This window comes from Lycorma delicatula, chromosome 4 (assembly GCF_047948215.1).
Source record: "Lycorma delicatula isolate Av1 chromosome 4, ASM4794821v1, whole genome shotgun sequence".
Lineage (NCBI taxonomy): Eukaryota > Metazoa > Arthropoda > Insecta > Hemiptera > Fulgoridae > Lycorma > Lycorma delicatula.
In genome coordinates, this window is record NC_134458.1 from 13,424,833 (window position 1) to 13,440,201 (window position 15,369).

General features: G+C 34.0%; 1 protein-coding gene across 1 annotated transcript; it reads left to right on the forward strand.

Moving 5' to 3' along the window:
- The first annotated feature begins 14,523 nt into the window (after window positions 1-14,523).
- Window positions 14,524-15,096, forward strand: LOC142324292 (uncharacterized). The gene has a single exon (XM_075365219.1). The coding sequence runs from the start codon at window positions 14,524-14,526 to the stop codon at window positions 15,094-15,096; it is 573 nt and encodes a 190-aa protein (XP_075221334.1).
- The last annotated feature ends 273 nt before the right edge of the window (window positions 15,097-15,369 follow it).

The window sequence follows — 15,369 nt, forward strand, 5'->3', positions numbered from 1 at the left end:
CGACTGACATGATTCAATGTAATGAAAGGGTACAGCCGTCTAATGTAGGTTTTAGGGGCAAAAAATATGATTATTCAAAACCTAGTTGTGGTAAAAATGTATTTTATGTAAATAATTCTAATAATTTTATGTGTACATTATGGAAAACTAGCAACCATCGATTGTATCGATGTGATAAGTTTTTAAGTTATAATGTTAATGAAAGGAAAAATTTTGTATTTCAGGAAAAATTACGTGTTAATTGTTTAAGCAAATGACATATTGTGAAAAGGTGTCAAAGCAATCGTAAATCTAAAAAATGCTCACAAAAGCATCATACGCTAATTCATTTAGATAAAACGCTGCAAGAGCCAACAATTAAATCTTCTAAGCTGAATCAAGCTCCTTCGGCTAATAGTTCATATTGTACTTTAAAATCAGTACCTAATAAGCCTGTATTACTTGCAACAGATGTAGTTAATGTAAAAGATAAAAAAGGTAATTTCTTTCAAGCCAGGGTCTTACTTGATTTCGCTTCGATGATTTCATTTTGTACTGAAAGGTTTGTCGCCAAACTTAGGCTTCAAACCAAACCTGTTCTCATGCCGATCACAGGTATTAATAATATTACTAAATCTAAGCTAAGTGTTGATTTAAATATTAATTCTAGGTATGAAAACTTTAATTTTAATTTGAAATGTGATGTACTGCCATCTATTAAGGTCTGTTACCTAATGATTTTGTAAACGTAACTGACTGGGAAATTCCTTCTCAACTTTTTCTTGCCGATCCTAATTTTAATATTCCTGGGCAAATCAACATTCTGCTAGAAGACCAATATTATATTTCTTTACTTAAGTCTGTTCAATTAACTCATAATTCCAATCATACCATACTTCAAGAAACTCGTCTTGGTGTCATAGTCTCGTGTCAAATCCCTAATAAATCTAGTAAACGGAAAAACGATTGAAATTCAATATCGCTTTTTGTCAGCAATGAACAGCTTTCCTCTCAATTAGAGTCATTCTGAAATTCTGAAGGGATCGAAGATCGTTTACCGACCAAGGAAGAATCTTTCTGCGAAAAACATTTCGTGGAAAATACCTTTCGTGATGACAAAGGCAGATTTGTTGTATCTCTTCCTCGTAAGGAAAACTTTGCTTTAGGAGATCTTATGAAAATGCAAGGCATCGTTTCAATTTTTTTCATCGTAGATTTCAGAAAAATGCTGAAATAATCTTAATAAAATGAAAATAATCTTAAGGAAGATTATATCATTTCATGAAAGAATATCAAGAATTAGATCACATGCAACCTGGAGATTCACCTCAGTGTAAGGCTCCATCTGAAACCTTTTATTTTCCTCACCACGCAGTATTTCGTTAATCTTCCACCACTACCAAAGCAAGAGTAGTATTTGACGGTAGTGCAAAAACATCAAACGTCCTATCACTCAATTCAATTCTTGCTACAGGTCCAGCAGTACAACAAGATCTATTTTCAATTATAATTCGTTTTAGAACTCACAGCTACATGCTAACAGGAGACACTCCTAAAATGCACAGACAAATTCGCATTAATCCTCGAGATTTTTCATTACAAAGAATTCTCTGGTATGATGATACCAACTCATCAATTAATCCATATAACTTGCAGACAGTTACTTATGGTTTACACCTTCAAGTTTTCTAGCTACAAGATGTTTGATTGAAATTTTGAATCAAAATGAAGCCTCTTTTCCTCAAGCTTGCCAAGTAATTAAGCAAGATTTTTATTTCAATGATCTGCTCACTGGTTGTGACAGCATCGATCAGTTGAAACAATTATATAATGATATTTCGTTATTGCTTAACAAATACGGACTTTCGCTGCATAAATGTCATTCAAATGTGCCTAGTATGTTCGATGATTCTGATTCCTTCATTAAACTTGTCAAAGATGAAAATATCAAAACACTTGGATTGTCTTGGGATCCTCAAGGCGATGATTTCATTTATCAAATCAAACCAAAAGATAATAACACTTCTTACACTAAACATTCTGGTTTATCAATTATTTCTTCATTGTTCAATCCTTTGGGTCTACTTGCTCCTGCAATCTATCCATTTAAAGTGTTCATCCAAGAGTTATGGTGCGCTAACCTTCAATGGGATGAAGTTCTTCTCGCTCCGCTAGCTGAAAAATGGAATTCTCTGTATTCTCAGCTCATATCGTCCAGTAATTTTAAGATTCCTAGATTAGTTAAAATTAGTTTAAGAAAGAGTCATCAATTGCACGAATTTTGTGATGCAAGTAGTAGCGCATATCGTGCTTGTCTTTTCATCAGATCTGTTGATAGCAATGAACACATTGAAACCCACTTATTGTGTTCAAAATCTAGACTTGCTCCAGTCAAGCAAATCTCTATTCCTAGGTTAGAGCTGAGTGCGGCTCTTTTATTATCTCCCTAATTCAATAAGGTTAATTGTATTTTAGGTATAAGATGTGATTCAATCCATTTATGGTCGGATTCTCAACTGATACTTTGCTGGTTGTCATTGCTTCCTAATCGATTGAAGGTGTTCGTCGCAAATAGAGTTTGCGAAATTCAAGAGCTAACTAAGGAATGCTTATGGAAGCACATTCCTTCAAGGGATAACCGCGCAGACATCCTGTCACGTGGTTGCATGCCGGATGCATTAACCTCGTCACAACTCTGGTGGAATGGTCCGTCTTTTCTGAAGGAAGAGGAGAACGCCTGGCCATCCAATTCGCCTATTAATTCTATGATTCCGCCATATTCGTTTAAAGAAGACAAGTCTAGCAACACTAATGTGTTTTCAGCTGCTCTTCAAACAACAGAAACTTTAGCACTTTCTTCGTTCGTACGAACATTAAACATATTTTCGTATTGTCGTCGCTTCATTTATGATTTAAAAAATAAAAATAATCGTATATTGTCAGATCTTTCTCCGGAAAAAATCAATTCCACGCTGGAAATTCTTGTTCGACAAACTCAAGAACTGTATTTTACTAAAGCATTAAACGATTTAAGGAAAAATGTTGCTGTATCAAGGAAAAGCAAATTAGTTTCTCTTAACCCATTTCTGGATCAAAATGGTATCATTCGCGTCGGAAGTCGTTTAAGTTTTTCAAACTTGTCTTTAAATGCTAAACATCCTATAGTTTTAAGTCCTCATAGTCATCTCACTCGATTGATTATTTCTCATGAACATTTAAGATTATCCCATGAAGGATTACAGTCCTCACTTAGGCAGAAATATTGGATCGTCAATTCCAAAATCATAATTCGCTCCATCACAAATAAATGATTAACTTGTTTTCGCTTTAGAGCTCAACCTCAGAGTCAGTTACTTGTTCAACTGCCAAAAGAAAGTCACAATTTCCAGACCATTCCAGTCAACTGGTTTTATTATGCTGGCTTATCCGTCATGGTGGGCGGCGTACTCGATCCTTTGACTATTAATCCTAATAAAAAACTAATAATCCTTTGACTATTAAGGCTTACATCGCATTATTCGTATGTCTCAGCACCAAGGCAGTATACCTTGAACTTGTAACTGATTTATCTATAGAAAGTTTTATAGCTGCCCTACAAAGATTTGTAGGACGCCGAGGATTGCTCTCTCATATGCTTTCTGATAATGGAAAAAACTTCTGTGGTGCAAATAGTTATCTTCAGGAAATGTATGATTTTCTTAAAACCGACACTGCTAGTTCCAAAATTAAATCTTTCTACACCTCAAACAACATAAAGTGACCTTTCATTCCTCTGTACTTTCCTAGTTGGGGTGGTTTGTGGGAAGCTGCTGTGAAGAGTATGAAGTTTCACCTGCGAAGAATCAGGGGAAATTCCGTTCTAATTTATGAAGAGTTATCCACTTTGTTGATCCAATAGAAGCATGTTTAAACTCCAGACCATTGCACTTACCATCACCTGATACATCTGATCCAGCTCCACTTACTCCTTGACATTTTCTAATCTTTGATCCATTAACTTTCCTACCTGATCCTGATTTCTCAGGCATTAATATAAATAAGCTTACTAGGTGGCAGCTTATACAAAGAATATTGAAAGACTTTTGGAAAGCATGGTCTATAGATTATTTACATTCCTTGCAGTAGAGGAACAAGTGCAAAATTTCAAATGATAACATTTTGTTGGCAATGTAGTTATAATTAAAGAAAGTAATCTTCCTCCACTGATGTGGAAGTTAGGAATAATTATTGAAGTGTATCCAGGTAACGATGGACTAGTTAGATTAGTTGATGTGAAAACTAATAACATGATAATAAAAAGAACTATTAATAAATTGATTGTTCTTCTAAATTTAAATGCTTGTAATAACATAAGCTATTCTGAATGGAATCAATGGGATTTTATCAACGTCCTCCTAATGTATTTGTTTATTTCAATTTATTTTAGTTGTAAGCTTTACCTGTATCAATATTAGATTTGTTGAGTTAACTTTAATTTTTGTACTTTCAAAGTTTACATAATTATTTTATGTAATACTCTTACTCTTGCATACTCTTGCATCTTAAGTTCTATTTCATGTAATGTATCACAGAATTATAATTAAGGTAATCGTAATTGGTGGGCGGAGTGTTCCGTTCCACGTCGAGCCACTGCGATCTAGTGGGTGCTAGCGCTCACAGGAGAGTTCTGCTCGTGCTAGCATTCGGCGCTCGAATCTGATCCAAGGAGGTCACGTCGTACTCTTAGTCCGGATGGACTCCATTCTTTGTTCGGATGAACATTAGGTTTAATGTATTATTTAATTTTATATTTTTTATTTTTATATTTCAAGTTATACGTTATGTTACAATTCATTTCATTAACTGTCAAGACTATAATTCATTAAACCATTATTCAATGAGCAACAAGGCATTGTCTTTATTCATCACCTATGAACATACAGTCCAACCTCGCTCTAAGATGTACCACTATGTAATATAATGAAGCTATCTCGAAATGACTAGTAATATGAGTGTGTTTGATTTGTCCATTTTTAGTAGACCATTAAGTTCAGGTGTGGATTTGGAGTATGGATATAAACTAGAGACTTACTTATTTTGTTGTTATAATTTAATGTTTCTATGCTCAATTCTAATCTTGTCTTTTTATTACTTGTACTCTTAGTTTTATATATTCTTAGAGTCTTTTTACTATTTTTCGATATTTATTTGTTGGGTTATGTATTTCTGGAAATTGTTCTCATTTAAATAGGTATACATTTGTTCAATGTATTCATTTCTGTATAGAATTATAGATGCACTTCTACCCTCAATCAACCTCGATCAGAGGCAGACCTTCTGTGTGTTGATTGTCCTCACCTTTCCTTCACACTCTTTTTGTTATTGATTTTATTAGTATTACATATGCAAAATTTTCACAGTAATTAGCCGCTACGTGGATATGCATACTCATCCAGAGGATGATTTCATTAAAGAATATTTAACTTTGGTGATCTGTGAGCTGTTGACATTTTTTATCCTCACTTCTTATCCTTAGATTAGTAAAAATTATGTGTTGTGAAACCCTTAATCGAAAGGAGATACAATTTACTACATTATTCAGGATCTTCTAATGGTATTCATCCACTAAAAAGATCAACTCTTTGGAGAACTTATGCTATCTATAATAAACGGTCCAGAATTTCAACAGCTTACCTTTTATCTATTATGTTATCATTTACAGAGCCAAAAGATCTAGGATAATATCTTATTTTTTAATACAAATATGTTAGTATGGCTAAGGTTTCTTTTCTATTAATAGAAATTGGGAATTTCAATTTAGTATGTTATTGCTTGGATACTACTTACTGCAATATTTTCTTTTGTAAAAGAAAAATCAGTTTTTTCTTCACAGCTACCCAGTATAGAAACTTTAACAGTTGACCGATCCATAACTGTTTGCTCCTGGTTATTTTACAAACAGTCATAATTCTATAAATTAAATTCTTTTTGATTTAATTTATTACTTTATCACGGATCACAATAGTACTTGAATCTCCATAATGAGTCATTACATAAAACTAGACAGAATAAGACTAAGTGATCTGTTCAGTCGTGTGTGCCAACTCTTATATGAAGAATAATTAGTACTGTTGAAGTATTTCAATCCTGTTATAAAATAATAGATTAAAATAAGAGGAAAGTAGTCTAATAATAAATAGCAAAAACTAACCCGTTAAACAGCACGTTATGAAATCTGATAGACAATTTTTACAATTAAAATTTTATTTTTAACACTATTAACAACCACCAAATAAATGTTTGTAAAGAGTTCATAAGATGCTACATTACATGAAATGACATGCGTATTAATGAAAATAAAAACATACCGTTCTAATGATTTAAATGAATATTACAAATATCACAAAAAATTTATGAAATACAAGTGAACAAAAGTAACCAGACTGATGGCTTGGATAGCATTTAATAATAAACCACCTGGCCATCTGGTAGACACTATCAGAGGGATAGGAATGTTGAAATATTGGCCCCAAGGTCGAGGTTAAAAGTAGTACAAAAGAGATATCAGTAAATAGGACTTAATCATAAATTAAGTGCTTTTTGTAAGCTAAACATTACAGTAATGCTATCAATACAATGGAAATCGACTGTAAAACTGTTCATTGAAGTCAGTTTGGGATGCTGGCGACTTGCCAGACAACATTTCTTCAATTAAATAAATAAAAATGATTTTTTTCATTAAATAAAAATAATAGATTAAAGTCAGCAGAATGGTGTAAAATTTATGAACAGCCTGCAACATATTCTACAAAGATACTGAATGAATAACTGCAATTCAAATTAGACTCATTCTTATTTCACTATTTAGTGGAAGACGTTAAAACATGGAATTTATTTACTCTTTATCAGTAATCAATTACTCTGCCAGTGCCAATAAGTATTCCGCGTGGCTTACTTCAGAGTAGCAACAGTCCATATTATAATGATTAAAAACAAGAGCATAAAGTGAGTATTTTGCATAATTATAGTAAACAGGAAGTTTACTATAGGCAAGTTAAGAAACAGTTATGTGACTTATTATTTCTTACTTTATTTATTTATTAAATGCCAAAACGTTTTTAATACAAATACAGAGTACAATAACACACAAAAGATACAAAGGAAATATACTCATACTTATACATAAATAATTAAACATATACTAGTGTAAATATAAGTAAAAATTATATTGATAATTGGCACCGACTGGCAGAAGGACAAAACAACCATTGTTCACCAGTGGGAGTAGTGAAAAATATAACCGATTACTCCTGCTGGTGAACAAGGGTTGTTTTGCCCTTATGCCAGTTGGTGCCAATTATCAATATATATATATACTATACATTATAAAATACACTAGTATATGATATACTATAATGATAATTTAAAATTTACATATGAAATGGACGAGATCAGAAAAATATATTTTTTAGATATTGAAATTGAAATAAACAAAAATAACGTTATATAAATAACTGTTTATACAAAACCCATACTGAATAGCACCACAATAAATATAAATTTTAATCATAAATGGTCATAAAAAATTTTTTTCACATAAAAACCTGATTTTAGAGCTTTACAATATACAAAAAAAAAAAAAAAAAAACAGTGAAAACAAAATCAAGAAGGAAATAGATACAATAAAACAAATAGCAATATGTAATGGTTTTGATGTTGGAATTATAGTAAAGATAAATAAAAAACAAAAAATTAAATACCATAATCATTTTACAAAGTTACAAGAAAATAACAAAGAGCTTATTAACAATTTTTTCTTACAATACAAACATACAAATAAAATAATAAAAAATTATTGATGTTTATGATAAAAAATAAATATAAAAAGCTTACAGACCAAATAAGCATATTATAAAATATTAAGAAATAAAAATAAAACAAAATTATGGAGAAATTTTAAGTTGAGTATATAAAATTGTATATATTCTTTTTATATATAAAATGTAGTGAGTGTAATAAAATCTATATTGGTAAAAACTAACAGATCCTTTTAAAAAAAATAGAAAAAAAAAGATTCACATAAAAGATTATAACGCCTACAAAAACAAGAAAGTGGTGTATCTAACACGGCTGACCACTAGCTACAATATAAACATAGTATCACTGATAATAAAAATAATTTAGAAATTTGTATCGACAATAAAAAATAATGAATATACTCGAAAAATCATCGGATTGCTTCTCGGCCTCTGGCCCCGTACTGTAAACTTGCTTTGCAATACCGGTGCGATTTTCTGCAAGAACAGTGTTCTACGTACACGCCGTCGGGGCTGTACAATGATCGGTTGCGGTTAGTCCAACCTACGTTGCTGCGGAGTGCAAACAAGACAGCGGCGTAGTGTGTTGCAGTAGTACCACCGTCGGTTAAAACGTTTCCTTTTTGTATCGGTGTCCCTACTCGTAGTGAGGCCAAGGAAAGTTTCAGATCCTCTGGCAGGTTCGGGAAGCGATTTCGTTCCGACCTCGCCGGTGGTCATATAGGAGCTTTTAGCTTTTGACTACTCGTTTTTTAGGGCAACGGATACCTAGGTGCTCACCAACCATGTTAATTTAAACCAATATTTGTTTCGGTTCTGCCTGACAACTGATGAGCTGTGTGTCTGCGGGGAGGTCCAGTCAATGAACACCCGATGTTTGACTACTCTGCTCTTGTGGGGGCCAGAGACCGGGCCACCCTGGAATTTAGAGGTCAAGGGGAAAATTGGCCACTCGCAAGCGGCAAGTCAATGTGGCGAGAGCCGCATTGTCGGACCGTGTGTGAGTCTCTTGATGCGGTTGCTTTGTTCCACCGACATCAGTAGTTTGCCTAACGGAAAAGATTCCTACCGCACTGCCGTGGGAAGCTAATTTAGAGATACACATGGCTGACCACCAGCCAATTAATGCTCCAAGAGCTTTAATATGGTGGACAGGTACTTGCTAGCATTCAGCGTCCTAGGCGTGGCAGCGAATTGCTGTCCCGAAGAAATAAATTTTAATTGATGGATGTCATATATATTTTTATAGTTGACGGGGTGCGCCTACCCATTTTAGCAAATATATGACAAGTGGGCGGTTGGGACACGTAAGCCGGTGGTGTATGGCACCGCATTTAGTCAGCTCACGCTGTTAGGTAAGCTTTAGTAGCTATTTAGGATATTGGTCGCTAAAGTGAGGCTCAGTAGCCGTTTGTGGCATAGACATTTGGTCGTATTCTTTAGGGCGACCGAATGGGTTGGTGGCGGGAGAAGTGTATGATGATTGCATCGGGATGCAAATGATTTTACAAATAAACCTAGCTAATCTAGGTTTATTTAAAATTGTTTTTATAATTTTTTTGGACAGTAAATAGGTTATTGATATGCAAATCATAAGTTCCACCCGAAACAGCGATACCGTATATTGAATTTACAAATGTATAATGTAAAGTTTTTAGTTTACCGATACGGAGGATGCCTAACAGAATAAGTACGAGGAGAATTAAACATTTGTGCAAATAAAACTTATATGAGGTTCCAATTTAAGATTTGGATCAATACTATCCAGATATTTCATACCGTTTGTTTTATCGATCCACAGGCATGTACAAGTATTAAGTAACGGTAACCAACAGTTCGAGTGGAGTTTTAAATTTAGATTGATAGGAGGTCGGCCGAGTGTGCCGGGAGAGAACGCCATATATTTAGTCTTGGATACATTCAAACTAGATGAATTGTTATCTAGCCGCTGCTTAATGATCGAGAGAGATAGACAGATAGATAGGTAGAGAGAGAGAGAGAGAGCGAGAGAGATAGATTTCTCTGCTTGAGAGTAAACTGCAGGGCAAGAAATATCATTGCAGATCGATGCAGTATCACCGACAAAATAAACAATTTAAAAAAAACAATGTTTTGTTTTAAGCATATCGTTAATGTTTGAGTAGTAGGAGTGTGGTGGGGACTAAGGGTGAGTGAGCCAGTCGCGGTCCAGATGCCGACTCGGACAGTCCAGTGCTGTTACTAAACTTATTCTAAACGTAAACTTAAACGACATGTTGTTTCTTATAGTAGTCGCGGACTCGCTGCCGTGGACTGCAAACGTATGTCAATCTTAAATAGATGTGTGTAAACGCAGTATTAAACTTATACTTATGTTATACTTTATACTATGTCAAGCTCAAATAAACTGTGTATACTTAAACGAGTGAATCTTATTTCACCTGCATTTTTAAACTATAAACATGGTGACCCCGACGTGATTGATTACGAAAGCCTTTTGTGAATGTGAAAACCTTTTGACTGATTCGGAAGTCTTCAAAGTTAAACGTAAGCTTAACTATTATTATAAACTATAAACATTTCGTAATTTATACATTCTTAATTGTGGTGATGCACTGAACTTTAGTTTGAAAACATTAAACCAATAAACGTTATCGTTATTTAAACATCATTATTTTATGGGAAATCTTAAACTGAAGGTATTTTAATTTTTTATTATTTGTATGCTGATTTGTGTGGGGCTTCGGATCATTCCACTGCATTCTACGTTGACTACGTACTACGATATACGATATCATCATTTCGCACTCACTGAGGTATGTCATCAGCCGACGTACGCTTCGCAAACTGCTTGAACGGCGTTTCGCTCATGATAATTTGTATCCTCTTTATACTCATTCTACTGAAATTAATAGTTACGTGGAAACTTTGTTTTCTTTAGGTTAAGATGTTTTATAAATAATTTATCGATTTCATGTTTATGCGCTATTACATTATTTTGGTGTAATGTCAATCAAAGTTGTGAATTTGTTGTACGTCGTTTTCAGTTAGACACCGATATTTTTTATTTTTGTATGTTGTCATTACCTATTAAGTAAAGTAAACAGTTATAGGTATTTTTTATTGTTCGTATGTATTTGATATTTTTGTTAAAGGCACAGTTTTTGCTATAAATACGCTTACAAGTTTTTAAATGTAAAAATCATTCATTAGGTGAATTTCAGGTTATATGTATTATTGTTTGTTTGTTATATGTTTCGTTATGAACATTTGAAGTATTCAAAAATACGGTTATGTTGCATTTTTATGTTGTTTAGAGTAGAGCCTACGTGTTTAATCTACGCATATTCTAATTTACGTTTATTATCAAATCACTCTTGCTCACTTGCGCTTATCAGTTTCTTAATGATCTTATGTTTGTTTTGTCTACCTATAATGTCCTAATTACTATATTTTTAAGATTACATAAACCTTCAGCATTTATTAGTCATTAGTAATTTTTGTTTTATGTTATGTACAAACATTAATTCCAAGAATTTGAATTAAGGATTTCACTTTTTAACATTTATTTTTGTTATTTTCTTTTACATTTAGTAATTAGTATTTTACATTTAGTAATTAATTTTACATTTAGTTAACATTTTGGTAATTTTCTTTTTGTTACGTTGTTGTAATTCCGTGCACTCGTTTAAGCCGTTGATTAAATATGGGTTTAGACGGTATTTCGGTTGAGTCCCCTCTTGGTGATAAACTTTGTGAATTAAAACGTAAAAGGGGTTATATAAAGGGTCGACTTACTCGTATTAAAAACTTCGTGGATTCATTCGATAGTAACGTTAATTCCCATTCAGATTTAAAGACAAGGTTCAAGCGACTTGAAGAGTGTTGGTCAGACTTCAATTCTGTCCAATCGGAAATCTGGGCATTGAGCACCGATGATCAGTATGAAGAAGAAGAACTCAGTAACTTTGAAGAAAATCATTATGCCACTGAAAGTAAAATTAACAAAATCCTTACCGAACAAAAATTATCACCAGTCCCCTCTTCTTCACACACTAAATCCAGAATTCCCGATGTTTCCGACAATATTAAACTTCCAGATATTCCACTTCCTTCATTTTCCGGCAAATATGAAGAATGGACCGATTTCTATGACATTTTTAAAACTATGATTAATAATTCTACTCGACTATCAAAAATTCAAAAATTTTATTACCTACGCTCTTGTCTGTCGGGAGAGGCGTTAAGAACAATCAAGGAAATTAAAGTTAGTGCCGAAAATTATGACTCCGCGTGGTCTCATCTCCAGAAACGTTTCAAAAACGAAAGATTAATAATTAAAGCACACGTTGATAGCTTATTAAACATTAAGCAATTTGAAAAATCATCTGCCTTTAATTTAAGACACCTATACGATGCAGTTACGAACCATCTCGCGGCTTTAAAGAATTTAGGCGAACCAGTTGATCACTGGGGAACCCTGTTAATATCTTTAATTGTAAAAAAATTATATTTGGAAACAAAGGAGAGGTGGGAGGCCTATCAGGCAAAACAGAGTAGGAATAATTTAAATGTCAAGGCAAGCAATAAATTAGATAGTCAATCTAAGCGGTATTCATTTATAACCCTAATGGAGTTTTTACTCGAACAATGTTCCATTCAAGAAAGTCGTAAAGAACACCGTGTTCAATCATCTAAAAAATTATTTATTAAGGATAACAAGCCTAACCATAGAGTCTCTCCCTCAATAAATAAAAACACATTTCATACTATGAACACCACTAAACGGAACTGTGCCATTTGCTCAGAAGATCATTTAACTTCTAACTGCAAACAACTTTTAAACTTAGATAATTCTCAGCGTTATTCTAAAATTAGATTGCTCAATTTATGTTTCAACTGCCTAAGGTCAAACCGTAGAACAATCCAGTGTAAAAGCCATCATACTCCAAACGCCATCATACAGTATTGCATAATACGAATAATCCGAAGTCATCACCTATCGTTGAAGAGAAAGCCTCTGGACCGCCTTCACCTCCATCAGCAAGTTCATCGACAAGTTTTCAAAATTCAACTGTAGTCGGTTGCTCCAATAGCAATGAAGAAGTTATGCTTTCCACTGCTGCCATTTCCATCGCTAACTCGCAGGGAAAGTTTTATCCATGCCGCGTTTTACTCGATAGTGGAAGTCAATCTAACTTTATCAGTCTTTCTTTAGTCTCAACTCTAGGACTGCAGCAGTCCAAGGTTTGCACAAATGTCTCAGGCATTGCTAGTATAGGTATATCCACAAGTCCAGACTCAATAATTATACTGAAAATATTGAATTTCTCGTCTTGCGAAAAATTACTAATAATTTACCTACGTCTTCTTTTCATTATAAACTGGAAATCCCTAATGACATTAAACTAGCAGATGAAGAATTTTTCAAATCAAGAGGTATTGATGCCCTTTTAGGAGCTAATGCATTTTTCGAGATACTTCAAGATGGACGCGTTAAACTAGGGAAAGATCTGCCTATTCTGCGAAATACAGTTTTTGGTTGGGTAGTTGGAGGTAAAATTTCATCTCAGAAACCTATGAATAGAACTTATTCTTTCCTTACAATTGTAGATGCCAACACGCAGCCAAGCACAGATCAACTTCTTTTTTCTTTTTGGCAATTAGAAGAGGTAGTTAATAAACCAAAGTTAACTCAAGAACAACCATGTGAATCTCATTTTCTGACCAATGTTAAACGACAAGCTGACGGTAAATTTATTGTCAAACTACCCTTCTCTTCTGAGCCTGAGAAAGCTCTAGGCACTTCAATGGATCAAGCACTTAAACGGTTTCTATCATTAGAACGCGGACTTTTAAACGATCCTAAACTTAAAAAAGATTACATAAGTTTTTTAAACGAGTATCTTGAAAACAATGAATTAGAACCCATTCTTAATAATAAAGAACATGGGTATTATCTGCCACATCTGAAGGAATCAAACTGTTCTGAAGGAATCAAACTCCTCCACTCGCGTTCGCGTAGTGTTTAAAGCATCTACTAAATCAACTTCCGGCAAGTCTCTGAATGACATTTTGATGATCGGACCGACCATACAGCGTGATCTGGTTTCCATCTTACTATCATTTCGCTTGCACATATACGTATTTACATCCGATATTAGACAAATGTATCGAAAGATAATGATCGATGAAGAACAACGCGATTATCAAAAAATTCTTTGGCGTAATGATACATCTGAACCAATTCAACACTATCGTCTAAAAACCGTTACATATGGAACAGCATCTGCACCTTTCTTGGCTATCCGAACGTTATTTTATTTAGCAGAAGTTGAAAAGAAAAACTTTCCAGTCGCCACTGAAGTCTTGAAAAGGGATTTTTACGTCGACGACTGTTTAACCGGTTGTGACTCATTAGATGACCTTAATACTTTAAAAAATGAATTTATAGAACTTTTACAAACTGCAGGATTTGAATTGCGAAAATGGTGTGCTAATCACCCACAACTGTGGGTGATTAGAAAACACACCACACATTAGATTAGAAAATATACCAGCTGAACATAAGGAAGCAAATTTCGTAGTCGAATCCGACAACACCACTGTTAAAACCTTAGGCATTTTGGAACCCTACTAGTGACATTTTCAAGTCAAATTGCCTGAACCACCAAACATAATTACGAAACGAATAATACTATCTGATATTTCCCGTATATTTGACCCAATTGGTCTTGTATCACCTATTGTATTAGCAACAAAATTATTAATGCAAGAAATTTGGATGAACAAAGACCTCGGTTGGGATGAATCAGTTCCTGATAATATTAAACAGAAATGGAGTGCATACAGACAATCACTTATCTCATTAAATCAGTTAACAGTTGATAGAAGAGTCCTCAGTGGAAACAAGGGTCAACGATTTGAAATACATGGGTTTTCCGACGCGTCAGAGAAGGCTTTTGGTGCTTGTATATATATTCGTACGATTGAAAGTGACGATTCAATTTCAGTTAAATTACTCTGTTCCAAATCACAAGTAGCTCCGATAAAATCAGTCTCGTTACCACGGCTAGAACTATGGGGAGCGCGACTGGTTGCAGAACTGCTCTATAAAATTCGTGACTCCATTAAATTGAACATATATTCTATCACTCTTTGGACGGATTCAATGATAGTATTACATAGGCTAAATTCACCAGCATGGCAAGCATTTGTCAGCAACAGGGTGGCTCAGATACAAGAATTAACTGGTGACTGTATTTGGAAACATGTCCGCTCACAGCATAACCCTGGAGACTTAATATCAAGATCGACTACGCCAAGTATACTTATTTCTTGATCTCTTTGGTGGCATGGACCACATTGGGCATCTGAAGCTGAAGATGAATGCCCTGAAGCTCTTCAAACAATTACTATCAGTCCAGAATTAGAAGAGCGTAAAAAGACAAAGGTTGTAGCAATATCTGTACCTAGCTGTGACTTAATGAACAGATTTTCTTCTTGGCCTAAGCTGTTACGAGTCACTGCTTTGTGTCAACGGTTTATACATAACTGCAGAAACTCTAAAACTAGAAAAACTGGTCATCTTGATGCTAACAACCTACAAAATGCA

Coding starts and splice junctions, on each gene's coding strand:
- LOC142324292 (XM_075365219.1), top strand. CDS start 14,524: ATGCAAGAAATTTGGATGAACAAAGACCTCGGTTGGGATGAATCAGTT.